Source organism: Aquarana catesbeiana, linkage group LG13, assembly GCF_042186555.1.
Source record: "Aquarana catesbeiana isolate 2022-GZ linkage group LG13, ASM4218655v1, whole genome shotgun sequence".
Classification (NCBI taxonomy): Eukaryota; Metazoa; Chordata; class Amphibia; order Anura; family Ranidae; genus Aquarana; species Aquarana catesbeiana.
The window spans coordinates 160,546,646-160,572,534 of NC_133336.1; the positions used below are offsets into that span (position 1 = coordinate 160,546,646).

At 43.5% G+C, this 25,889-nt stretch overlaps 1 protein-coding gene across 27 annotated transcripts in view; it reads right to left on the reverse strand.

The window, feature by feature from the left end:
* The window catches only part of GPHN (gephyrin), an 877,053-nt gene that overhangs the window by 334,886 nt on the left and 516,278 nt on the right, over window positions 1–25,889 (reverse strand). For 20 of the 27 annotated variants that reach the window (XM_073610658.1, XM_073610659.1, XM_073610665.1 and 17 more), the window contains exon 8: window positions 7,526–7,615. The exons of the other annotated variants lie outside the window; for them this stretch is intronic. In XM_073610658.1, the coding sequence (XP_073466759.1) occupies window positions 7,526–7,615 (90 nt within the window). The remainder of the gene's footprint in view (window positions 1–7,525; window positions 7,616–25,889) is intronic. 27 annotated transcript variants of the gene reach the window in all.

Consider the following 25,889-nt stretch of genomic DNA (forward strand, 5'->3'; position numbering starts at 1 on the left):
TGATTTTTCTAAGGAGTTTATGGTGAAGAAAAATGCCTCAATTGAGGGCTTAGGAGCGTTCCTTAAGTAGTCAATGGGAATAAGCACACCATAGCTTTTCTCAATAGGAAATTGACGGCAGTGGAGAAAAATTACGCTGTGGTGGAGCGAGTGTGTCTCACCATTAAATAGGCTCTGGACTCTCCGCAGTACTTTCTGATAGGCAGGAGGTTTCACCTAGTGTCAGACTGTGCTCCATTGACCTGGATGAGACAAAACAAGCAGGCTAATGCCAGAGTGATGAGATGGTTCCTTTCTCTACAGGAGTTCAACTTTGTATTGGAGCATAAACCCGGGAGACAGCATCAAAATGCTGATGTCCTCTCTCAGGTACATTGTATGGTTTAAAATTTTGCCTCCAACACCTCTGTGTTGAGGCAGAGGGGGAAAATGTACAGGACCGCCAAGGATGGGTCCTGGACAGGTGCTATGTGACACCAATAGGGTCAGACCTATTGGTGGGTGGAATGGGGAAAGATGGGGGGAGGGCTATGGAAGATGATATGAAGGTTCCCATATTACAAACAACCATTGGAAAAGATACATTTTCTACAAAAAAAAGATGCAACATACGTGTGCAAAATGTGACAATGAATTAAAGTGTTTGTTACATAGTTACATAGTAGGTGAGGTTGAAAAAAGGCACAAGTCCAACCTATGTGAGTGATATGTCAGTATTACATTGTATATCCCTGTATGTTGTGGTCGTTCAGGTGGTTATCTAATAATTTTTTGAAACTATCGATGCTCCCTGCTGAAACCACCGCCTGTGGAAGTGAATTCCACATCCTTGCCGCTCTTACAGTAAAGAACCCTTAGGCAGTCTAAGGTTAAACCTATTTTTTTCCAATCTTAATGAGTAGCCACGTGTCTTGATAAACTCCCTTCCACGGAAAAGTTTTATCCCTATTGTGGGGTCACCGGTATGGTATTTGTAAATTAAAATCATATCTCCTCTCAAGCGTCTCTTCTCCAGAGAGAATAAGTTCAGTGCTCGTAACATTTCTTCATAACTAATATCCTCCAGTCCCTTTATTAGCTTTTTTGCCCTTCTCTGTACTCGCTCCATTTCCAGTACATCCTTCCTGAGGACTGGTGCCCAGAACTGGACAGCATACTCCAGGTGAGGCCGGAGCAGAGAGTCTTGTAGAGTGGGAGAATTATCGCTTTATCTCTTGAGTTAATCCCCTTTTTAATGCATGCCAATATTCTGTTTGCTTTGTTATCAGCAGCTTGGCATTGTTCACCAATGCCAGGCAAAATAGGTGAATTGGAAGCTCTGGTGCACGAGGAGAACTATGATTTATTTGGTATTGCTGAATCTTGGCTTCACAAGACTGGGCTATTAATATTCCTGACTATGCTCTCTTTCGGAAAGACAGGGTAAAATGGAGGGGTGGTGGTGTCTGTCTCTATGTGAGAAGTGAGAAAGAGGACCTTGTTAATGGAGAATGTGATGAGTCTGAAGCATTATGGGTGGAACTGTACATTGGTGTGCTTATCACTAAGGTTACCATTGGAGTTTGTTATAGACCTCCTAGTGTTAAAGAGGATGTGGAGACTGAGCTGCTTGCACAGATGGAAAGGACTGCAAGGGCTGGGACAGTGATAATAATGGGGGATTTCAACTACCCCGGAATAAAAGAACAACTGGGTAGCAGTGATCATAACACGATTTCATTTAATGTTAGCTGTAAGCAACAAACACATACGGGAAAGATAAAAACACTTAACTTACACAAGTCCGTTGGACAAAAGTCCACACATGCTCGGAATCTAGTATGAGCCAGAAGCCCTCGGTCTTGTGAAACTAGCGTTCATAATGGAGATATCATGTACATCTTGTACGTCACTACGTTCGTAATTGTTGGCCAAAATTTGTGTGACCGTGTGTATGCAAGACAAGTTGGAGCCAACATCCTTCGAACAAAAATCCCCAGTTTTGTTGTCGGAAAGTCCGATTGTGTGTACTGGGCATTAGACTGGGAGGGAATATTGGCATCAATGAACACGGAACAGAAATGCGAATTCTTCAAAAAGACTGTACACGAACTGCAAAGTATATTGCCATAGGCAATAAGTTTAAAAGGCTAAAAATAAAACCTATGTGGCTCACAGCCAAAGATAAAAAGTTATAAATAATAAGAAAAGAGCTTTTAAAAAATATAAAAATGAAGCAACACTATCAATGTTTAAATGTTACAAAGAATGTAACAGAATATGTAAAAAGGAAATAATGGAAGCAAAAATTCAAAATGAACGACAGATTGCAAAAGACAGAAGGACAAACCCCCAAAAAATTTTCAAATATATTAATGGTAAAAAGGTCAGCTCTGAGAATGTAGGCCCTTTACAAAAAAAACCTAGGGTGGGTAACTGGGGACAGGAAGAGAAGGCAAATTTATTAAATACTTTCTTCAGCTCTGTGTAAATAAAGGAGCATGGGGGAGCACATGTCCATAATGGATTTGGGGTATTGGCTCCAAATGATCCACAATGGCTCAAAAGTGATATGGTCCAAAAATACTTAGACAGAATAAAGGTGGATAAAGTACCTGGATCAGATGGCATCCACCCCTGGATCCTAAAAGAATTGAGCTCTGTCATTTCAAAGCCATTGTTTCTAATTTTTAGGGACACGTTAATGACTGGAATGGTACCATTGGATTGGCACAGGGCCAATGTGGGGTCCATATTAAAAAGGGATCAAAGTCTTTATCAAGAAACTATAGACCTGTTAGTTTAACTTCTATAGTCAGGAAGATATTGGAGAGTTTAATAAAAGACCACATAGACGAGTTCTTGCTGGGAAAAAATATTTTAAAGCAACAGACAGCATAAATTCATGTAAGACAGAAGTTGTCAAACAAACCTGATTTCTTTTTATGAGGAGGCAAGTAAAACCTTGGACAGAGGGGTGGCTATGGACGTGCTATACTTGGATTTTGCAAAAGCATTTGACACAGTTCCCCACACATGGTTAATATGTAAGGTAAAGTCTACAGGCTTGGTAAGATCAGTTTGTAAATGGATAGAAAACTGGCTAAAAGACCAAATTCAGAGAGTAGTGGTAATGATTCTTACTCTGAATGGTCTAAGGTTATCAGTGGTGTACCCCAAGGTTCAGTGTTGGGACCCTTACTTTTCAATACCTTTATAAATTATGTGGGTCTGGGAATAAAAGTACAATTTCAGTCTTTGCAGATGACACCAGGCTATGCAGTGGAATAACATCCTTACAGGACTGGGCAACTATGTGGCAAATGAGGTGTAATGTTGATAAATGTAAAGTTATGCACTTGGGGGCTAAGAAAATGCATGCATCATACATACTAGGATGAGTACAACTGAGGGAATCCATAAAGGAGAAGGATGTAATTTTGCAGTCACGATAAAAATCGCAGATCGCCGCCATTACTAGTAAAAAAAAAATAATAAAAATGCTATAAATCTACCCCCTATTTTGTAGACGCTATAACTTTTGCGCAAGCCAATCAATATACGCTTATCGTGATTTTTTTTAACAAAAATATGTAGAAGAATACATATCGGCCTAAACTGAGAAAAAAAATTGCTTTTAAAAAAAAAAAATGGGGATATTTATTATAGCAAAAAGTACAAAATATTGTGTCTTTTTCAAAATTGTTGCACTTTTTTAGTTTATAGCACAAAAAATAAAAACCGCAATCAAATACCACCAAAAGAAAGCTCTATTTGTGGGGCAAAAAAGGACATCAGTTTTGTTTGGGTGCAGCGTCGCACAACCACGCAATTGTCAGTTAAATCTACGCAGCGTTGAATCGCAAAAAAATGGCCCGGTCATTCAGCAGCCAAATCTTCTGGGGCTAAAGTTGTTAAAGGATAAGTTCAGCTTTTAGGAAAAAATTATAAATGCACATTTTTTTGCAAAAATGTAAAAAAGGTAAAAAATAATGTGCATTTATTATTTTTTAAACAATAAACTAATCTTGTGGGTTTTTTTTTCAATTAAGGGGTCTTTGACCTTATACGATAGCAGCAGCTTCAACTATAATTGTTACAAAATTTGATTGAAATTTTTTAATGAATGTATACTATCACTTATAGTTAGGGAGATACACACTACCATAGCGCAGGGAACTCTCATTACATTCATTTATTATTTTTTGTTTGTAGAGCCTCTAAAGCATTGCACCAGTGATCAGAAGATTGCTGGTGTCATGCACGTCTCCTGCAGATCCTGTACAGGCAAGCAGATACAATCTGACAGAATGCACTACCACAGTGCTCCACAGCGCCGTGGTAGCTCATTTAAAACTACAAGCCGGCAGCCGCAAAGGACACTGTGAATGAGTGACCTGGGCGAGCGGAGTCCCGCTCAGCCACATTTTTATTAAATTGTGACAGCTATTTATTGTCTACTCTTGCTCTGGTCATACCCAAACATTATTGCTTACAGTTGTCTTTAATTTCCGTTGAAAACACCATATCATATGTGGGTGGGTAGTGAGGTCATGCAAACAAGTATGGCATGTTTTATTTCCCTTTAAAACACCAGACCACGTGCAGTTAGTTACTGAGGTCATGCAAACAAGTACGGGGAGGTGTTAAATACAAACCTATCGGGAAACTTTGTTGCTCCCTCCCCCATAATCATGCAGATTTCATTTATTTACATTAGACTAAAATCAATCCAATACATATGCACTATGGATCACACATGTTAAGTGTTATGAATATATTTGTTTTATAATAACCCCTTTGTACAAACTAATGCCAATCTTTACTATAGTGTTAAATCAATGATGAAAAAAAAATCACAAAAAATAAAACCTCTTCATTGTTCTTGTAAGATTAAAAACATGATGCAGGGAAGACAAAATAAAGACACCATTTGCACATATCATAGGGCAGGGGTAGGCAAACTTTTGAGCACAGTGTGCCGAAAAATGTTTTCAAAGAAATTGAGCGTCCTGATTTTACACTCAATCACAAAAATTATTTTTTTATAAAGTAAATGCTGTAAACTACTTTTGTAGTGAGAAATTAACATCCTGCACTCTCACACTTGAGATCAGCCCCAATTCCTGCAACTCCACATCTCAGATCAGATCACTGCCCCCCCCCTGCAAATCTGTATCACCACTGTACCCCCTGCTCATCTGCCCCACCTCTGTACCCCCCTGCACATCTGCCCCACCTCTGTACCCCCCTGCTCATCTGCCCCTCCTCTGTACCCCCCTGCTCATCTGCCCCACCTCTGTACCCCCTGCACATCTGCCCCACCTCTGTATCCCCCTGCTCATCTGCCCCACCTCTGTACCCCCTGCTCATCTGCCCCACCTCTGTACCCCCCCGCACATCTGCCCCACCTCTGTACCCCCCTGCACATCTGCCCTACCACTGTACCCCCCTACACATCTGCCCCACCACTGTACCCCTTGCTCATCTGCCCCACCTCTGTATCCCCCTGCTCATCTGCCCCACCTCTGTACCCCCCTGCTCATCTGCCCCACCTCTGTACCCCCTGCACATCTGCCCTACCACTGTCCCCCTACACATCTGCCCCGCCACTGTACCCCTTGCTCATCTGCCCCGCCACTGTACCCCTTGCTCATCTGCCCCACCTCTGTATCCCCCTGCTCATCTGCCCCACCTCTGTACCCCCCTGCTCATCTCCCCCAACTCTGTACCCCCCTGCTCATCTGCCCCACCTCTGTACCCCCCTGCTCATCTGCCCACCTCTGTACCCCCTGCATATCTGCCCCACCACTGTAATCCCCTGCACATCTGCCCCACACCTGTACTACTCTGCACATCTACCCCACCACTGTACTACCCTGCACATCTGCCCCACCATTGTACTACGCTGCAAATATGCCCCACCATTGTACTACCCTGCACATCTGCCCCACCACTGTACTCCCCTGCACATTTGCCCCACCACTGTACTCCCCTGCACATCTGCCCCACCACTGTAACCCCCTGCACATCTGCCCCACCACTGTACCCTCCTGCTCTTCTGTCCCACCACTGTACTCCCCTGCTCTTCTGTTTCACCACTGTACCACCCTGCTCTTCTGTCCCACCCTGCTCATCTGCCCCACCAATGTTTCCCCTTTCTCATGTGTCCCACCACTGTATCTCTGCACATCTGCTCCACCGCCGTACCCCCATGCGCTTCTGTCTTACCGCTGAACCATCTTCTCATCTGTCCTAACACTGAACTTATCTGTTCATCTGCCCAACCACTGTAACCCCCTTTCTCATCTGCCCCACCACTGTACCTCCTGCACATCTGCCCCACCACTGTAACCCCCTGCTCATCTGTCCGACTGCTGAACACTCTATTCATCTCTTCCACCACTGTACCCTCCTGCTCATCTGTCCCACCTCTGAAACCCTCCTTCTCATCTGCTCCACTGCTGTACCCTCATCTCATCTATGATATGCGTGATATGCAGAGTGGTGAAAGGAAGCAGAGATGAGACACATCTACCTGTCCTGGCACACTCATCCTGCGGATCCACCTCTCGCATCCAGCCCACGTGCTTGTATGTGATGTCACATACAAGTATCTGGAATGGATGCGCATTGATGAGCTCAGGTCAGGGGTATTTTCTGAAAGCAGTGGGTCTGTGTGCAGGATCATAAGTTGGGCCCACACATCTGAGAAAAAGTGTGGCGCTCTGCGCCACAGGAAAAGTTGGGTGTGATTTTTCATTGCGCTGAATACTGGCTGTGGCTTAAAGGGACACAGAGTGCAGGAGTTCAGTAGTAAGTGACGCAAAGTTTCAGGAATAATTATAACAAAGTTCCCAGAAGCGCAACAGTAATTCCACAAACTATCACCTGATTGTGGTTTTCTCAATCACAGTGAAATCCCTTCTTTCTGAGATTGGCAGTGGCAACCAAGCGAGTCATCTTCCTCCAGATGATGGGCGGGTCTAGAAGGACTGTGATTGGCTTTAGCAGTCCAATGACAGTCCTCCTCCTCCTCCTCCTGGAAACAGCGCCCCCCCCCCGAGCAGAACTGCACCTAATCTTTTCCTCATCACTAGAGCTGACGATCGCAGCTACAGCAAAGTTAGAGAACCAAACAATGTTTCCCATCTTATACAGTGTGTGGGGGTGCAGTGCCTCCCCCTCAGTGCAGGTGTGGTGTGAGGAGTTCTGAAATTGGAATGCATTTGTTTCTCACTGGCACTTCCCTGCGCTCCTCTGCTGATGGGGAGGGAGTCAAGTGCCAGCAAAAGAGGCTTCGTGTGCCACTTGTGGGACCAGTGCCGGGGGTTGCCTACCCCTGCCATACGGTAAACATTCCAGAATATAATAAAGCATGATAACAACTAATAAAATATAAATAATAGTAATGAATGCTGTAATTAACATAAGATTAGATTTACAGTAAAGATGGCATAATGACAGGCATAGGATAGCACAATAACAAGATGCTATTATGTACTGACAAAATGAATGGGTGGATTGGATGCACAGTGATCCTTACCACGGCCGATGCATTGATGGAAGGATGATGAGAACAGCTGTGTTCTGGTATCTTATGGACTTTATCATGGTGGAAGATGGATGGATGGTTCTAGAAGACAACACACAATGAGCTTTAAAATGATTTAAACATAAATAAATAGCACTTAAACCAGATTTGTATAACCCCACCCACTCCAAGCATGCCTTAAGCTGGCCATACATTGTCCAATTTTCTTATTCAATTTCCTTTAGATTTACCTTCAACTATGTAGTGCAAGGGCATGCCTTATTGTAAAGACATTGCAAATGTTTAGGTTTAACCTCATATTAGATGGTTTTGGTAAATCTAACGGAAAATTGAACAAGAAAATTGTATAATGTATAGCCAGTTTGTAGAAAAGCAACACTTAACCACTTTGGCTCTCACACCTGTTTACCCCCTATGGACCAGACCATATTTCACATTTCTGCTATGTGTCTGTTCATGAGTCTATAACTTTGTAATTACCTTTGGTAAAGAATTGATACATATATTGTTTTTTGGGGGACAAACAGGGCTTTCTCGTGACCCTAAGTTCTCTGAGAATTTTAAATTGATTAGCATTTTAAGGAGGGAAAAAAGTAAAAATCTTTAAAAAAAAAATTAAAAAAAAGATTTTTTTTCAAGTTTGATCAGTAATATTTTGATCAGAAGTACCGCTAACGTGAGGAAAAAATATACATTCTATTCTGCTGCTTGTTCTACTTTACTGCAACATTAAAATTACATTTTTGGTACAAAGCATGTTAAAGTTATTTACAAAAGAATTTGTTTTTTGCATACATTTAATTTTTCTCATAATGCATCAGTAATTTATAGTTCTCACTGATTTAATATAAAACAGATATACCCTAAACCACGTATTTTTAACAGTAAATCCTTAACGGCTTCCAGACCGCTTCACGTACATTTACCGTGGCGGCGGCAGGGAGGACCGGGTGCGCAAAGTCACGTACCTGTACGTGGAGAGGGTTTTAGCCCAGGTTCACACTGACAGCGGGAATGAACTTGCACAATTTCATTCCTGCATGTCAGTCCCGACTTCGGAGTCGATTTCAGAGACATCTGTGCAGGTTGCTGCACAGATGTCTATGGAAATCGCACCCCGAAGTCCCCAAAAGTAGTACAGAAATTACTTTTGGGAATGTGGCATTGCACGAATTCGGACGGTGCCATTACCGGCAATTGACGCTGATGGATAGAACCTGCTTTTTTTTTTCTTTTAATAAAATAAAATGTTCTATTACATATGCTTTTCTACACATGCCTTAACAAAGAATGTGGTGCACTTAGAGTTCAGTGGTTAGGCGTATGATAAGTAAAAAGCAGTGAGGGAAATTTATCAAAACTGGAGCACAAAGAATCTAGAGCAGCTGTTTCATGGCAGCCAATCAGCTCTATCTTCAGCTGATCCAGTTAAAGGAGTTGTAAAGGCAGAAGGTTTTTTTTTTCTTAATGCAACAAGATAAAAAACCTTCTGTGTGTAGCAGCCGCCCCAGCACCCCCTAATTACTTACCTGAGCCCAATCTCTCTCCAGTGATGTCCACAAATGTCTAAGCTGTTCGGTACACTCCTACTAAATGGCTGAGACACAGCAGCTGCGCCACTGGCTCCCGCGGCTGTCAATCAAAGGCAGTCAGCCAATCAGGGGAGAGAGGGGACGGGGCCAGGTCAGGGCTCCATGTCTGAATGGACACACAGAGCTGAGACTCAGCTCCAGTGCCCCCATAGGAAGCTGCTGACTGTGGGGGCACTTGAAAGGAGGGAGGGGCCAGGGGGCAGCAAAGAGGGACCCGAGAAGAGGAGGATCTGGGTTGCTCTGTGCAAATCCAACTGCACAGAGGAGGTAAGTAGAAAATGTTTGCTATTTTTTTTTTTAACTAGACTTTACAATCACTTTAAGCTTTCAGAATGAAAGCTACGAGCCAACTGGTTAACATGCACTACTGCTCCACCTTCTGATTCAATTTTGATAAATTAAATTCCCCTAAGGGTTCATTCAGATCCGAGCACCCACTTCTGCCTGCATTTCAAATTTTGGCATGCAAATGTGTCTGTGCAGCTGCTGTATGCACTTTTATTGGCTCCGAGAGGTGGATGCAGAAAAATGTGGTTCAGTGCAGAGGACCGGTCTCAGTGCCCATCTAAATAAACCCTATGCATCTACTGTACAGGGTTCAGAGTGTGTAATTCACAGGGCACTGTACATAGTACAACCAAAATTAACCCACCCCAAAGCCCATATCCCCACGCCAGCCTACCCCATTCAGTAGAGACTCCCCTCCAGAACAGACTGACCCCACCTCAAACGCAGACCCCTCAGTACAGAGTTTAGCTTATGTATGAGTTTAAGCAGCAAAAATATTTAATGAGTTTTCACCTTTATGGTAGAATTAGACGTGCATCCAAATTTTCCTTGCCTCTGAAGCCCGATCTGCTTCCGGATTATATTCCAGAGATTACTGACAGGTGGTGGAGAAATGATGCAACGTCTACTCAACACCTGTTTTAAACCCATTTTTAATCTAAAATATCACTGCAACTACAATGAACACAGTTGCAGGGTGTTTGTGGCGCTTCCCCATTGACTTGCATGTGTAGCGTTTCATGGGCTTGCTGCCCACCAATCGCTACACGCTGGGTAAATTTAGCTGTAGTCATAAAGCATCGTGGCTGTGGCATGTAACCATCTCCAACCATCAACCATCTTCCTACGCTACCTATTGTGGCTTAAAGGGGGGGGTCAGTTAGCAGGTGGCTAAAACTTGACCCAACCGCACATTTTTTCTGCCCACTAACTGCAGGTCTAAACAAGGCCAAAGGAAGTATGCAGAGCCAGTACCTTGGGTCTCCTTTTCATTAAGTAGCCACTGCCAGCACACTAAACTACACACTGTGATACTTGAACCATGCCTACATAATGACATTGTGTAGGCAGAGTTCAGTAAAGCGGAGTCTCGCTGTTCGATTGGCAGCAAGGTTTAGGAGGAGCACATTGGAACAATCCTGGAGATCCTGTTTTTATTCCCTGAATGTAGGACAAATTGGAGCAGGGGTGGCAGAAGCATATAGGTGCAGCAAGAGAGGAGATTTGTTCTATTTCTTAATCTAAAAGTAAGAGTAGTATAATGTATGATAGAGGTGACAGCTAATTGCAAAAGTGGAATTACCTGAACATGCCTTATGAAATGTATTTGTACTTTGTTTTCAGTTCTAAGTAGAAAAAAGTCACAAAATTTGTTAGGGGTGGAAACTTACATAAAAAATTGTTAGCACGTGAAGCATGGTGGATCCATACACCGAATACTTCACATGCCTCACGGATTATATCAAAGATAGGATATTAGTTTGTTTTTTGAGGTGAAGCCCCATCAGTCATTAAAGCGGAGTTGCACCCAAAAGTGGAACTTTCGCTCATTGTACTCGTTCCCACCCCCCCCATTGCCACATTTGGCACCTTTTGGGGGGGAGGGTGAACAGGATACCTGTCTTTCACAGGTATCCTGTCCCCACTTCTGGGAGCCTCAGCCACAGGTATTTGCGTCATTGCTGGGCTCCCTCCTCCTTCCCTGGCCGCCGGGCCGGTAGGAGAGAGAGGCGGAGCTTCGCGCATGCGCAGTAGGGTTCCCGGCGTGAAGCCGAAAGGAGTATTGTGATCCCACTAGCGTGTTCTGGTCTTCAGGTTCATAATGCCCTTTTTGATGCATGACAGTATTTTGCTAGCTTTGTCAGCTGTGGCTTGGCATTGCATGCTATTGGTAAGTCTGTGATTTAAAAGCACCTCCAGATCCTTTTCCATCATCACCTACTTTTGTGCAGGTTTTCCTGATATGATGCTATATCCTGTGCCAAAGTTATTTCTCTGCATAATTTGGTATTGTCAGCAAACACTGAAATTAAGCTCTTGATTCCAAACTCTATAAATCATTAATAAACAAACTGAACAGCACTGGCCCAAGATAGAGCGGGACACATCACTCATGACTTTAGACCATCCAGCGAATTAGTCAGTTATTACTACTCTCTGAACCTGTTCATGGAACCAGTTGCATATCAATATACATACAATCTCATCAACTCCAACAGACCTTGTTTTATAGATAATACATCTATGAAGCACAGTATCAAATGCCTTAGCAAAATCTTGATGCAACTTCATCTGTATCCCCCCCCCCCACAAAATGGGTAATATATTATGTGCACTAAAATAAACTTTAGTGTATTTAATGGGTTTGATAAACAGTTGCCCTAATATCCTGTGACAAAAAGTTGCAACTACCATCATTTTATTATCCAGAGTCTCTGATTTCAGTATATTTAAAATGCTATGGGGGGTTTTAACTACTCTTTAGGCCTAAAATGCAATTAACGTGTGCAAAAAAAGTTAAAAAGTCGCTGGCAGAGAAAATAGGATTTTTTCTACAGCTTACCTGTAAAATCCTTTTCTCGGAGTAAATCATGGGACACAGAGCAGGTTATTGTAATAATAGATCAATCAGAACAATCAAACAGGAAGTCCTCCCCTATATAACCCCTCCTACACAGGAAGCACATCCGTTTTGTAGCAAGCAATAAATTCCCAAAAAAGAGGGGATGTGTGTCCTGTGATGTACTCCAAGAAAACAATTTTACAGGTAAGCTGTAGAAAAAATCCTATTTTCTTTATCGTACATCACAGGACACAGAGCCGGTTATTGCAATAATAACTACTTGGGACGTCCCAAAGCAATATCCTTGAGGGGAGGGAGACACCATCATAGAAACTGCCACCAGAGAAGGACCTACTCTGCTATTTGTAATACGCTGAGGCCAAAGCAGTATCTTCTATGTTATTGACATCCACCTGGTAAAAATCCTGTAGATGTATAAACCAAAGACCAAATAGTGGTCTTGCACACCTGGGCCACTGACACCTGATGACGGATGGCCCAAGATACTCCCCCACACCTTGTAAAGAATCTCTCCCCAGAAAAAAAAATAGGTTTTTGCCATTTAAACCATAGGCATCATTGAAAAACTGGCAGATCCACTGCTAAATATGCAACCTGGATGCCGCCTGCCCTTCCTGGGCTCTTCAGGCAGCACAAACCTGGATTCCTGACCTGTGCTGACAACTCAAGTAGATCCTGAGGGCCTGAACAACCTCTAGAGTATGTAGCGATCTTTCTCCTGCCGACTGTGGATTAGGAGAAAAATAAAAGGCAAGACACTGTCCTGATTCAAGTGAAAACTAGAAACCACTTTAGGCAATAAAAATGGATGAGGACGCAATATCACCTTATGATGCGAGACCAAGATTGGCTCCTTGCATGAAAGAGCCACCAACTCTGACACTCCACTTTGTGAAGTGATAGCAACCAAATAAGCCACCTTCCGGGATAAAAAAATGAATCAAGGTGTGAGAAACAACAGCCTCTGGAAAAGAATCGATAGGCACGAACACTGACCCTTAACGGTCTCACTACACTACACAAACTATCTGTGCTGTCCCTACTCTACACTAATGTATGTATGAATGACACAGTCTCACTACAGTCAGTAGGGACATAGAATGCTGAGATACGGGACTCAAGACCATTGGGTCCCGCTGGACTGGGAGTGTCCAAGGAGCAACCCCTGCAAGATTCGCTATCTCAGTGTACCAAGTCCTCTTGGGCTATTTCGGCCAACACTAATATCAGTGTTACCACCTCCCGGATTCTTCGCGAAAGATGTGGCAGAAGTCCAAACAGAGGAAAAGTGTTGAATAAGGGAGAACTGGTCCCTAAGGTGTTACCAGTGCATCTAACCCTATTGCCAGTGCGACTCTTGTCCCAGACACACCTGTCCCAACTTGTTGTAGAACTTGGAATCTAGTAGATTCACCTGCAGAGTTCCCCCTGCCACTATTCTATACCTGGAATATGTATTGGCGATAGAGACAGCAATTGTACTGTCCCAGACAAAATGTGGTTCACCTCCGTGAGTCGCATGACCTCTGGTGCCGCTCTGGTGTTTGATATACTGTATATGCTTGCAGAGGCATATTTGAATAGAACCTACAACTGGTTTGTACCAAAATCCAGAGCAAGGTGTACTGGCCAAGAGCTCCAAGATATTGATGAACAGTATTCTCTCCTGTGGAGACCAAGTCCACTGAACTGTAGCCACCCTCAAATCAACTGGAGAGACTGGCATCAGTGGTTATTATCTTCCAAATTCCTGAAAAGGAAGAATATCAACCACCAATTGTTTGCTCTGCAACACCCCAGGAATAGAGCCCTCCGGCAATCCAATGTCTGGATCTTCAAGTTCCAGACATAGACAGAATGATCCTCTACCAAGACCTGGAGTAGAACTGTATTTGGAAATGTGCTTTGACTTAAAACACAGTTTCCCCCTGTAGAAATATATCAAAGGAACCCCTGGAATCGACTGCTTCCTGAGCAAATATTATTGAGGTTAAGAGTATTGAGGTGTCTTCAGCAAGCCTAGCACTGGCGCTAGACGCTTTGTGAACCCTCTAGAACTGTGGCCAGCCAAAAGGGAAAAGTCACAAAAAAAATGGCTTTTTACAGTTTTACAGGCAATTACAGAAATCTTTGATGAGCCTGGAAACAAACCACCACACAAAGACGTGCATTTACAGATGATTATGGACCCCAAAATCTACCTCTTGCAGAGAGGTTATCACTGAAAAGTTTAGCCCATCTGAAACAGAATGAGGTTCAGCGGATTGAGATCTTAGACCTCATGTCCCTATTTGGTTTTGGAACTGCTACCATTTAATTGTCTCACAATAATGAGTCCATAACTTCTGCTCCAAGAGCCAATGCAAGGCAAAAGACTGATGACTCTGTGGCAGACCCAGACAGTCCCAAGAGGTGCACTTAACATAACCTACCAGGTTTCTGCCGGCTAAAGATGGAACAAACCACCTCAGAGACTGCCCTAAGATCTTCTGGCCTGAGATACTCCCAAAACACAGCCAACTCAGATGCCTCCCTCACCCAGGTGGGGAAAAGCTTACAGCATCTGGTATTCCCGGGCAGTCTCCCATTCATATACTAACCAGGCTTCATCCTGCTTAGGCTTCAATCAACCGGGCTCAGACATGATCAAGGTGATGCGGCCGCAGTCTATCTGCTGAAAAATGTATGCGCCAGGAAACACTGCAATGCCAAACACCAGAGTGGCTCAGATACACCTGACACCACTGTCCATCGTGAGATGTGGACACTGCCAGATCCCTGAACCTGAGGGAGGTGCACCTGCCTCACCCGGCTGCCTCTCTTTTCTGGAACCATTTAACTGTTATAACAGGTAAAAAACGCAGCAACTATATTAGCCAACCTAATATACAGTCCTCCAAGGATGCAGGCCTATAACAATGTAGGTTTAGCTCTATGCAACCCCTTCGGTATGCAAGTACCCAGGTATGTTGTTATGTAAGTACCTAGGTATGCAAACATGCAGGCATACAAGTATTCTTGCCATTCATGCATTTATGTATGCAGTTCAAGGCAAATAAGCACACATGCATGTACCCCTAGGCAAATAAGCACATACGCATATACCCCCAGTAAACAAGCACATATGTATGTAGTCCCAGGCAAATAAGCACATATGCATGTAGTCCTAGGAAAATAAGCACATATGCATGTAGTCCTAGGCAAATAGGCACATATGTATGTAGTCCCCAGCAAATAAGCACATATGCATGTGGTCCTAGGCTAATAAGCACATATGCATGTAGTCCTAGACAAATAAGTACATATGTATACAGTTTAATGTAAATTAGCACATATGTATGCAGTTTAATGTAAATAAACATATATAGTTGTGCTCATAAGTTTACATACCCTGGCAGAATTTATGATTTCTTGGCCATTTTTCTGAGAATATGAATGATAACACAAAAACTTTTCTTTCACTCATGGTTAGTGTTTGGCTGAAGCCATTTATTATTAATCAACTGTGTTTACTCTTTTTAAATCATAATGGCAACAGAAACTACCCAAATGACCCTGATCAAAAGTTTACATACCCTGGTGATTTTGGCCTGATAACAAGTTGACACAAAGGGCTATTAAAAGGTAACCATCCTCACCTGGGATCTGTTTGCTTATAATTAGTGTGTGTGTCAATGAGTTTCTGGACTCCTGACAGACCGTTGCATCTTTGATCCAGTGCTGCACTAACATTTCTGGATTCTGAGTCATGGGGAAAACAATGAATTGTCAAAGGATCTGCAGGAAAAGGCAGTTGAACTGTATAAAACAGGAAAGGGATATAAAAAGATATCCAAGGAATTGAGAATGCCAATCAGCAGTGTTCAAACTCTAAATCAAGAAGTGGAAAATGAAGGGTTCTGTTAAAACCAAACCACAGTCAGGTAGACCAACAAAAATTTCAGCCACAACTGCCAGGAAAATTGTTCAGGATGCAAAGAAAAACCCACAACTAACTTCAGGTGAAATACAGGACTCTCTGAAAACATGTGGCGTGGCTGTTTCAAGATGCACAAAAAAGGAGGCACTTGAAGAAAGATGGGCTACATGGTCGAGTCGCCAGAAGAAAGCCATTACTACGCAAATGCCACAAAATATCCCGCTTATAATATGCCAAACAGCACAGAGACAAGCCTCAAACCTTTTGGCACAAAGTCATTTGGAGTGATGAAACCAAAATGTAGCTTTTTAGCCACAACCATAAACGCTACCTTTGGAGAGGAGTCAACAAGGCCTATGATGAAAGGTAGACCATTCCTACTTTGAAACGGAGGTGAATCACCAATGTTTTGGGGATGTGTGAGCTACAAAAGGCACAGGAAATTTGGTCAAAATTGATGGCAAGATGAATGCAGTGTGTTATCAAAAATTACTCGAGGAACATTTGCATTCATCAGCCAGGAAGCTGTGCATGGGACGTACTTGGACATTCCAACATGACAATGACCCAAAACATAAGGCCAAGTCAACCTGTCAATGACTACAGCAGAATAAAGTGAAGGTTTTGAAGTGGCCATCTTAGTCTCCTGACCTCAATATCATTGTGCCACTCTGGGGAAATCTCAAAATGTGAAGTTCATGCAAGACAGCCTAAGAATTTACAGGAACTGGAGGCCTTTTGCCAAGAGGAATGGGCAGCTTTACCATCTGAGAAGATAAAGAGCCTCATCAACAAATACCACAAAAGACTTCAAGCTGTCATTGATGTTAAAGGGGGGCAATACACGGTATTAAGAACTGGGGTATGTAAACTTTTGATCAGTTTCTGTTGTCATTACGATTTAAAAAGAGTTAACACAGTTGACTGATTATAAATGGCTTCAGCCAAACACTAACCATGAGTGAAAGAAAAGTTTTTGTGTTATTTATATTCTCAGAAAAATTGCCAAGAAATCAAATTCTGCCAGGGTATGTAAACTTGTGAGCACAACTGTATGTATGCAGTACAAACATGAAAACATGCCAGCATGTGTTTAAGAAACATGCATCTATGGAAGCATGCAATTATGTAAGCATGTGCTTATGCAACTATGCATTTAGTCAAAACCATGAAAGCGTGCATCCCTGTAAACACGCATTTATGTAATACATGCACATGGAAACATGCATTTACGCAATAAGCAAGCATGCGTTTATGAAACATGTTTATGCAACATTACGCAAAACACATCTTTGCAAACATGTATAACCATGTATATTTATGCAAATATGTATAAACATGCATCTTTGTGAAACTATGTATCTTTATGCAAACATGTATAAATATGTATCTTTATGTGAATATGTATAAACATGTATCTTTAGCAACCGTGCGTTTCAGCAACTGTGTGTTCCAGCAACCATGCGTTTTAGCTAGTTTGCAAGCATGCACCTGCTTAACTGCAGTTGGCCCCATACTAGTCTTGCAGGATTTAGCCAAGCACATAGGCATCCAATGCAGCCTCTCTGCTGTTTCAGAACAGCAAAAAAAGAATAAATAAGCTTCTGCAGACCAAGTGCACACTATACTGGAGACAAAATTCCTTAAAGAGCTCCCATGCCCATGTTTTTACAAACGTGTATATTTAAACATGCCTTTAAGCAACAAGTTTGCAAGCATGTATACTACGCTGCACCTGCCTTCCGAGCAGTAAAAAACACTTTAAAGTGAACTGCTATCTGTCCAGGAGTGTATTGACTTACAGTTGAACAGTCCCCCCGGATTAAGCAGTAAATATGCAGAATATAATCATGACTTGTCCACACAGTTCTCCCAAAGTACGTACTCACACTTTGTATTTCCATGGGCTGCTGTTATGTCTCCAGAGGCCCTGCTGAACCTGTCGACCACATGGCAACATGGCTGCCCTTCCACTACCTGCCTACCTAAAAATAGGCCATTGCATGCGCCCTCTAGCGGCTGGAGGAGAAACCACACTACTAAGAAGTACACGGCATGATTAAACAGCACACTGCCCCCAGTGGCCACCGTGAGAACAGACAGTCAGATCTCTTATTTTTTTTTAAGAGAAACTGAAAAAAATAGGATTTTTTTATCATACTTACCTGTAAAATACTTTATTTTGAGTACATCATGGGACACAGAGCCAAGCTAATATTCATTACCTGCTGGGTTATACTTCATCTCCAGGTGGATGGACACAGGTAGACCAAAGGTCTATAGACAGGAAGTGAACCTCTATATAACCCCTCCCATACAGGAAGCACTTCAGTTTTGTAGCAAGCGCTGAATCCTCAAAAAAGAGGAGAGGGATCTCTGTGTCCCATGATTTACTCAAAGAAAAGGATTTTACAGGTAAGTATGATGAAAAAAATCCTATTTTCTTTTTCATACCCCATGGGACACAGAGTCAGGCTAATATTCATTACCTGCTGGGACGTCCCAGAGAAATAGCCTTGAGGGGAGGGAGACATCCTGCCAAACAATAACCATCAGAGCTTATATGGCAGTCTGCAGTACACTGTGGCTGAAAGCCGAATCCTCGGCTGCTCAAACATCCATTTGATAACATTTTGTGAATGTACGCACTGAAGACCAGGTAGCAGCCTTACAAATGTGAGCCACAGATACCTAATGGTGATAAGCCCAGGAGGTTCCTACACCCCTGGTAGAATGAGCTATCACCCTAAAGGGAGGAGCTTTAGGTTTCAGACCGTAGGCCTGAATGACCAATTGACACACCCAATTGGCAATGGAAGTTTTGGAAGCTTTCTTGGGTCCTTTTGGTAGAACAAAAAAGGAGTCTGATCCTCAGATCTCCACAGATCTAGAAAAATAAACCTTGACTGCCCGGACAACGTCCAAGGAGTGCAGTCGTCTCTCTTCCGCCAAACGAGGCTGAGAGGAAAAAGAAGGCAAAATAATGTCCTGATTTAAATGAAAAGCCGACACCACTTTTGGCAAAAAGGGTGGACCAGGTCATAACACAACCCTGTCATGGTGAAGGCACAAGTACGTTTCCCTGCATGAAAGGGCCGCCAAATTCGACACCCTTCTAGCCGAGGTGATAGCCGTCAGGAAGGTTAGCTTGCGTGACAGCAAGTCTAATGGAATTTCCCTGATAGGTTCAAATGGTTGTGTCTGTAACACAGACAGCACCAAGTTCAAGTCCCAAAGACACATAGGTGACCTAATGGGGGGAAGCAAGTGAGTTGCCCCCTGCATAAAGATTTGGACCAGTGAATGGGAGGCTAAAAGGCCTTTGGAGGAATACAGATAGGGCTGAAACGTGACCGCTGATTGTACTCAAAGCCAATTTGATTTTCACAGCTGACTGTAGAAAAGAGAGAATTCTCCCATGTATTTCCGAGGATGCTATTTTTTAGCTTCACACCAAGCAATATACAGCAAGTCTTCCAGACCTTATGATAGAGCTTCCTAGTGACAGCTTTTCTAGCATTCACTAGGGTAGACACAACTGGTCCCGTGATGCCACAGTCCGTTAACACCCTGGCTTCAATAGCCATGCCGTCAAATTTAGAGATTGTAAATTGGGGTGGAATATAGGATCTTGAGACAGTAGATTGGGGCTCCATGGAAGTGTCCATGGCCCGTCTACTGTCAGTCTCACAATCTCCAGGAACCAGGGCCTTCTGGGCCAGGCTGGTGCCACCAGAATGACTGAAACTCCCTCTCCCTCTCCCTCTCTCGATTCCTGTGCAACAAATGTGGATGGAGAGGGATCGGAGGGAAATTTGCCATCCTCAACATTGACAAATTTCCTGGAACACCCCTGGATGTAGGAACCCTTCCCCCGGGCAGATCTGCTGGCGGCTGAGACGATCTGCCTTCCAGTTCTCTACTCCCAGGATATGGACTGACGATAGAATTGGCACATGTCTCTCTGCCCAGGCTAGTATGTGGTTCACCTCCTTCAGAGCGGAACGACTCCTGGTACCGCCTTGGTGGTTTATATAGGCCACTGCAGTGACATTGTTGGACTGAACCTTGATAGGGCAGTCCTGAGGCTCTATTATCCATGACGTAGGGCCAGTCGTACTGCACGTAATTCCAGGACGTTGATGGGAAAAATGTGTTTTGTCCTTGACCATTTCCCTTGAGCTGTGAGCCCCTCCTGGAGGGTCGCTCCCCAGCCTCAGAGACTGGCATCTGTAGTCAGTACTCTCCAAGTTACCAGGAGGAAGGATCTTCCCTTTCGCAGGTTCTGAACCTGGAACCACCAATTTAGGCTTAAGCGTGCAAAGAAAAATTGAATCCGGATGGCCACACTCCAACAATAATATCTTTATTGGTAAAAATCCATACAGCAAACAATGAAGTAGATTGCTAACATGTTTCACACTGTAACTACTGGTGCTTACTCATAGCTAAATCTTTGAACAAATGACAAATAAACAAATGACAATGGTTTATATGTACATACCAATACATACAAAGTGGGCTTGATTGAAAAATTGAACAATTGAAAGACTGACAAATTGAGACTCCTGTTACAAATCGCAACTTGATTAACACTGTGATAGATCTGCTGAAACCAAGGTCTTCAATTACTGCACTGTGCATATATGTTTTGTTCTAGAGACTGTAATGAGTGATCTCTGAGCAGGAGGTCGTCCAGATACCTGAGCATCCGGATCCCTTGGGGCCCTTAAAAGACCCAGTACTGGTGCTAGGACCTTCGTGAACACCCGGGGACCTGTAGCAAGCCCTAAGGGTAGAGCCACAACAGAAAATGACATTCCTCTACTTTAAATCGCTGGAACCTCTGATGAGGCTGAAAGATAGGTATGTGTAAATATGCGTCCTTTGTATCGATGGAGGCTAAAAAGTCTTCCATCTGGAACGAGGCTACAACTGAGTGCACAGACTCCATCCGAAAGGACTGGATTAGTAGATACTGGTTCAGGGATCTTAGGTCCAAAAATGGGCCCTGTGACCCCGTTTGGTTTTTAACCGTAAAACAGGTTCACTCCTTCGGATACAGGAACCTGTACAATCACTCCTTGATGCACTAAATGATATAGTGCCTGAAGCAATAAGTTTCTTTTTGGAGGATCCAAGGGAACGCTGGATCTTAAAAACCTCTGAGGGGGAACCCCCCGTAACTCCAGCTTGTAACGGTGGGATATAATTGAGGTGACTCACTCGTCTTGAATTATTGTTCTCCAAATGTCCGCAAAGTGCAGTAGCCTTCCCCCCACCAAATAGAGTGGTGGTGTCTCCTCAAAAGGAGGGCTTGGTACTGGATTTAGAAGAATTTTGGACCCAGGGCTTTTTCTGGCCCTGATGTTGCGGCTTGCCCCTGGCCCTAGCGCCCTGTTGGCGGCGGAACTGCCTTGGCGTTGAGACATTTGAGGAAGCAGTCTCTGAAGTTTTAAACTCTTCCCTCCGGAAATCTTTTGGATAAATTCGTCCAAATGATCACCAAATAAAATGTTCCCCATGAAAAGGCAAACCTGCCAATAACTTTTCACAAGGAAGCTCGGCTGACTAGTTCTTAAGCCATAAAAGTCTGTGCATATTTACAGACAAGAGAGCCAAACGAAAAACCTGCTGTATTGAATCCTTTTAAGGCGTCAACAGCAAAACACAACGCTCGAGGAATATCTGTCTTATTTTCAGGCAGATCATCCTCCTGGTTAGGCCTATCAGGCAGTTTGACCTGATCCTTTACGGACTGGCAGATACCAATTGCTGCAACAGCTGGCTGAATAGCTGAACTGGCCAAAGAAAAGGAAGCCTTTCCTTTGACTCCAATTTCTTGTCAACAGGGTCTTTCAAGCCCTGTGAGTTATCTACCTGGACAAGTTAAGTTCTCGTTTAAGAGACTGCTGCATCTATGGCTGGCATGCTCCCTTTTTTAACAAACCTTTCATCCATGGGGGTATAAAAAGGGAAAACCTCTTAAGAGGAATAAAATCCTGTCAGGATGTTCCCAATCAGCCTGTTCCAGCAGGGGGTGTAGGGGGAAAGCCTGTGCGGCCTGAAGAGGCCTCAGGGATCCCAAGAGGACCAGAGGGGCTCAGTCACCTTTGCTTTTTTAAGAGGCAACTTAAAGGCAGAACGAACCATTTCGGTCAGAGTCAGGATGAAAGCCTCTGCGACAGAGTATGACATCAACTGGATAGCTTTTGGTCCAGATTGCTCGGAAGCAGACTCGTCCACTGGGCCCTCCACAGAATCCTGAGCTTTCAGCTCTTTCCCATTCCTGCTCTAAACTAGGAGGCTCCAGGGAGAGGGATCTGTCATGCTTCTTGCCACCGTGCGGGAAGGAGGCAATCCTGTCAGCAATCCTGTGCTCTAATCCGGCTAGGGCCAAGGAAAATTCATCCTTGGTGATAAAAGTTGAAGCAGCAGCGTTGACTATAGACACAATACCAGATAGGTGCAGCGGCTCATATTGACCGGAAGCCTCTGATCCTTCAGGGGATACAACACTAGGGATACGACTAGGTTCATCAGGAACTACTAACAACATAGGTGTGCCCTTCCCTGTAGTGTTAGTCCCACTCATCTTTTTTGAAGACATTTACAAGCCACAAAAAGAGAGTACTTGGGTGTAGTATTAAAACACCTCAGAAGGGAGACCCTTTAATAGGGCTCACCAAGCCCCTATGCAACAGTCCTGCTAAGCACCTTAGCCTGCCAAGCAACACTTGGTGACTCACGTGACCCAGGTAAGGAGAAATGAACCGCTGCAAGTGCCTGTTCAGAGTCTGCTCTGTGTCCCATAACTGCCTTCTGGAAGCAACGCATGCTTTGCATATACAGCTTAAATAAGCTGGCTGTGTGCAGGAACGTTCTGTGCATGCGTGCGCATGTATGTGCATGGTCCCGGCGAACAGGCGTGGCTGTATTCGCATATGACGCAAATCTTTGTGCACCCAGATAAAGGCTACTGCGCATGTGCGGCAAAGTTGCATGTGCCATGGCCTCCAAACAAACTGCTAAGTCAAGCGGTGCTTTTGCGAATGCACGTGTGCCATGGCCGCCAAACAACAACTGCGGAGTACAGCGGCACTCTTGCGAATGCACGTGTGCCATGGTAAACCAAGGTGGAATGGCGCACCGTCATGCAGGTAAAAAACAACCAGACACAAGCAAAAAAGGTACACTTTGCAAACACCCACAGCTAGCCCAAAACTCCCCCATATGGTCACTGCACACAGGTGTTCAGCCTCTAGCTAGCTTGACTAATTGTTACAATCACTGGAACACCCCACAATCATAAGTAAAGGGTATTCACTTACCCGTTCAGGCGCAGGGCAGCTTAGAAACTAAGAGCCCAAACTTTACCCATCATGGTGGGTTCCTGTCACTTGAGGACCTTCAAGGACTGGCTACCCTTTTCATGTTTAGAGTCCACTCCCTTGGACCTGTACAGCACCCCGCAGGAATGCCTAGTGTCCAGGATTCCCCTTCGCAGGGTCCAGCACCCGGAGGCCGCATTACAGGCAAAACCTCGCAGTATCTTGAGTCTTCTTTGCGAGGCTCGGGTACCATTTATCTAAGCATATAAAGCCTGTGTCAAATGGATCTGATCGGTCAATCCCTTGATTCATTTAAGAACTGTTTGTGGGACTAGAGACCTGGAGCTCAGAGAACTCAAACAAACCGTGCCATCCACCTTGCAGACACTGGTAAAAAGTGTGCTTCCTGTATGGGAGGGGTTTATATAGGGGATCGCTTCCTGTCTAAAGACCTTTGGTCTACCAGCGTCCATTCACCTGGAGATGAAGTATAACCCAGCAGGCAATGAATATTAGCCTGACTGTGTGTCCCATGATGTATAAAAAAGAAATGCAGACTTACCATTCCTGCTGCAGGACTCTTAACATAACAGGAGTCCAATCTTCAACCATCAAGGCAAGCTTTATCATAAAAGACCTTCAGAGACTGGGTCCCCCCTAATGTGGGGTCCACTCCCCTGGACCTGTATAGCACCCTACAGGTAAGCACCTTGGTTAGAACAAACCCTGCACAGGGTTCCATTACACAGGGTCCAGCGCCGTAAGGCTGCATTACAGGCAAACCTTAAATGGATCCTCGCATTTGGCTGATAACTTTTTCGAATGGATCCGATTGAAGTCCATGATTCTTAATAGAATCGTCCAGACCTCCAAGTATGCTCCAAGAGCACATGTATCACTCACCACCACCTTATAAACACTGGCAAAAAAACTGATGTTCTTTCTGTGTAGGAGGGGTTATATAGGGGAGGACTTCCTGTTTGATTGTTCTGATTAATCTACCAGTGTCCATTCACCTATAGGCAGTGTATAACCCAAATAGTTATCATTAAAAAAAATGGCTCTGTGTCATGTGATGTACGATAAAGAAAGATGTGTAAAGGTTAAAAGGCACAGAGGAAGCCACTGAATCTAGCCATAGACATGCATACACAAGCTAGAAACCCTATTTTAAGCATATAACATTAATACACAATTGTTATTATGTCCACTTTTGCAGCCCAATTAGAGACAACCCCACTGTATGTTTGTTATGTGTTCCTATTCACACAGCAATATTTATTTTTTTAAACTTAAAAAACTTTTAAATTACTTACCTTTTAGATTTTTTTTAAGGAGAAGGTGTCATGGCTGACTGCAAGAATTTCTTGCAAGAACAGGATGAGTCTGTTCCAATAGAAAGGCTAAGGACATGCTCATATTTTTTTCATTAAAGCGGAGGTCAGCCTGGAAAAAAAAATAAAAGTAAGCAGCTACAAATAGCGTAGCTGCTGACTTTTAATATATGGACATTTACCTGTCCTGGGAGCCCGCAATGTCGGCACCCAAAGCCGATCTTCGGATCGACTCACAGGTGCTGCTGCTGCTGCGATTCCTGGTAAGGGAACCAGACAGTGAAAACTTTCGGCTTCACTCCTGGTTCCCTACTGCGCATGCGCGAGTCACGCTGCGTGCTCTGAATGGTCCCTGCTGTCTTCTGAGACCTGTGTGTCCCCTAGAAGACAGCGGGGGGGAGGAGGGGCCGGACATGGCATAGTTTGCCGCACAATGTGCCACACTCTTTCACCGGAAGTGGGAGCAAATACCTGGATTTGACCGGTATCTGCTCCCCCCTGAAAAGTGCCAAATGTGACACTGGAGGGGAGGAGGAATCCGATCAGCGCAGGTTCCATTTCTGGGTGGCACTCCGCTTTAATATACAATGAAGAAGTACAGCTACTTAATATTTAACCCTTCGTCAGGAGTTTGTTCAAATCTAGTTCATAACAGTTAATGATATCTGCAGGCACACTAGACTCAAGGTTAATTAAGGCAAATTAGGCTCTCTAGCTCCCTCAAACAAAAATAATTAAATAAGGCTTTATAGTGCTGGAATTATCAGAAATTAAAGCTTAAATGTAAGCAACTTTTTTAAAATATTTTTTTTTAAGTTATGCTTTGTGAATGGGAACATATAACAAATATAAAGTAGGTGTTATTTGAATTTGGCTGCAAAAGTAAAAAAAAAAAACAAAAAAAAACAAAACAAAAAAAAACACTTTAAGCTAGGGTAAATGGATAGTCTGGGGTGCATTTATTGTATATGCGTGTGTGGCTAGACTCACTCGTTTTCCTCTATGCCTTTTAACCTATTCAACTTTCTGTACACCTTTTTAAATCTTTAATCCAGTAAAGATACCCTTTTGTACCTTATTTTTGCTAAATGCCTATACTCCTTTGAAAATTGCTATACAATCTGAGAAAATGTTGGCCAAACCAAAACATTTGGAAGCTTGTAAACTGGGATTACACTGATTTGCAATTAAAATGGAATTATTTAGATGCTGATTAAAAACACTGTGAAGATTGTTGAATGGGAACGGGCATGCTGAGAAAATCAGTGGAGAGCAGAAGGTGTGCAACCTGCTAGCTTGGACTAAAG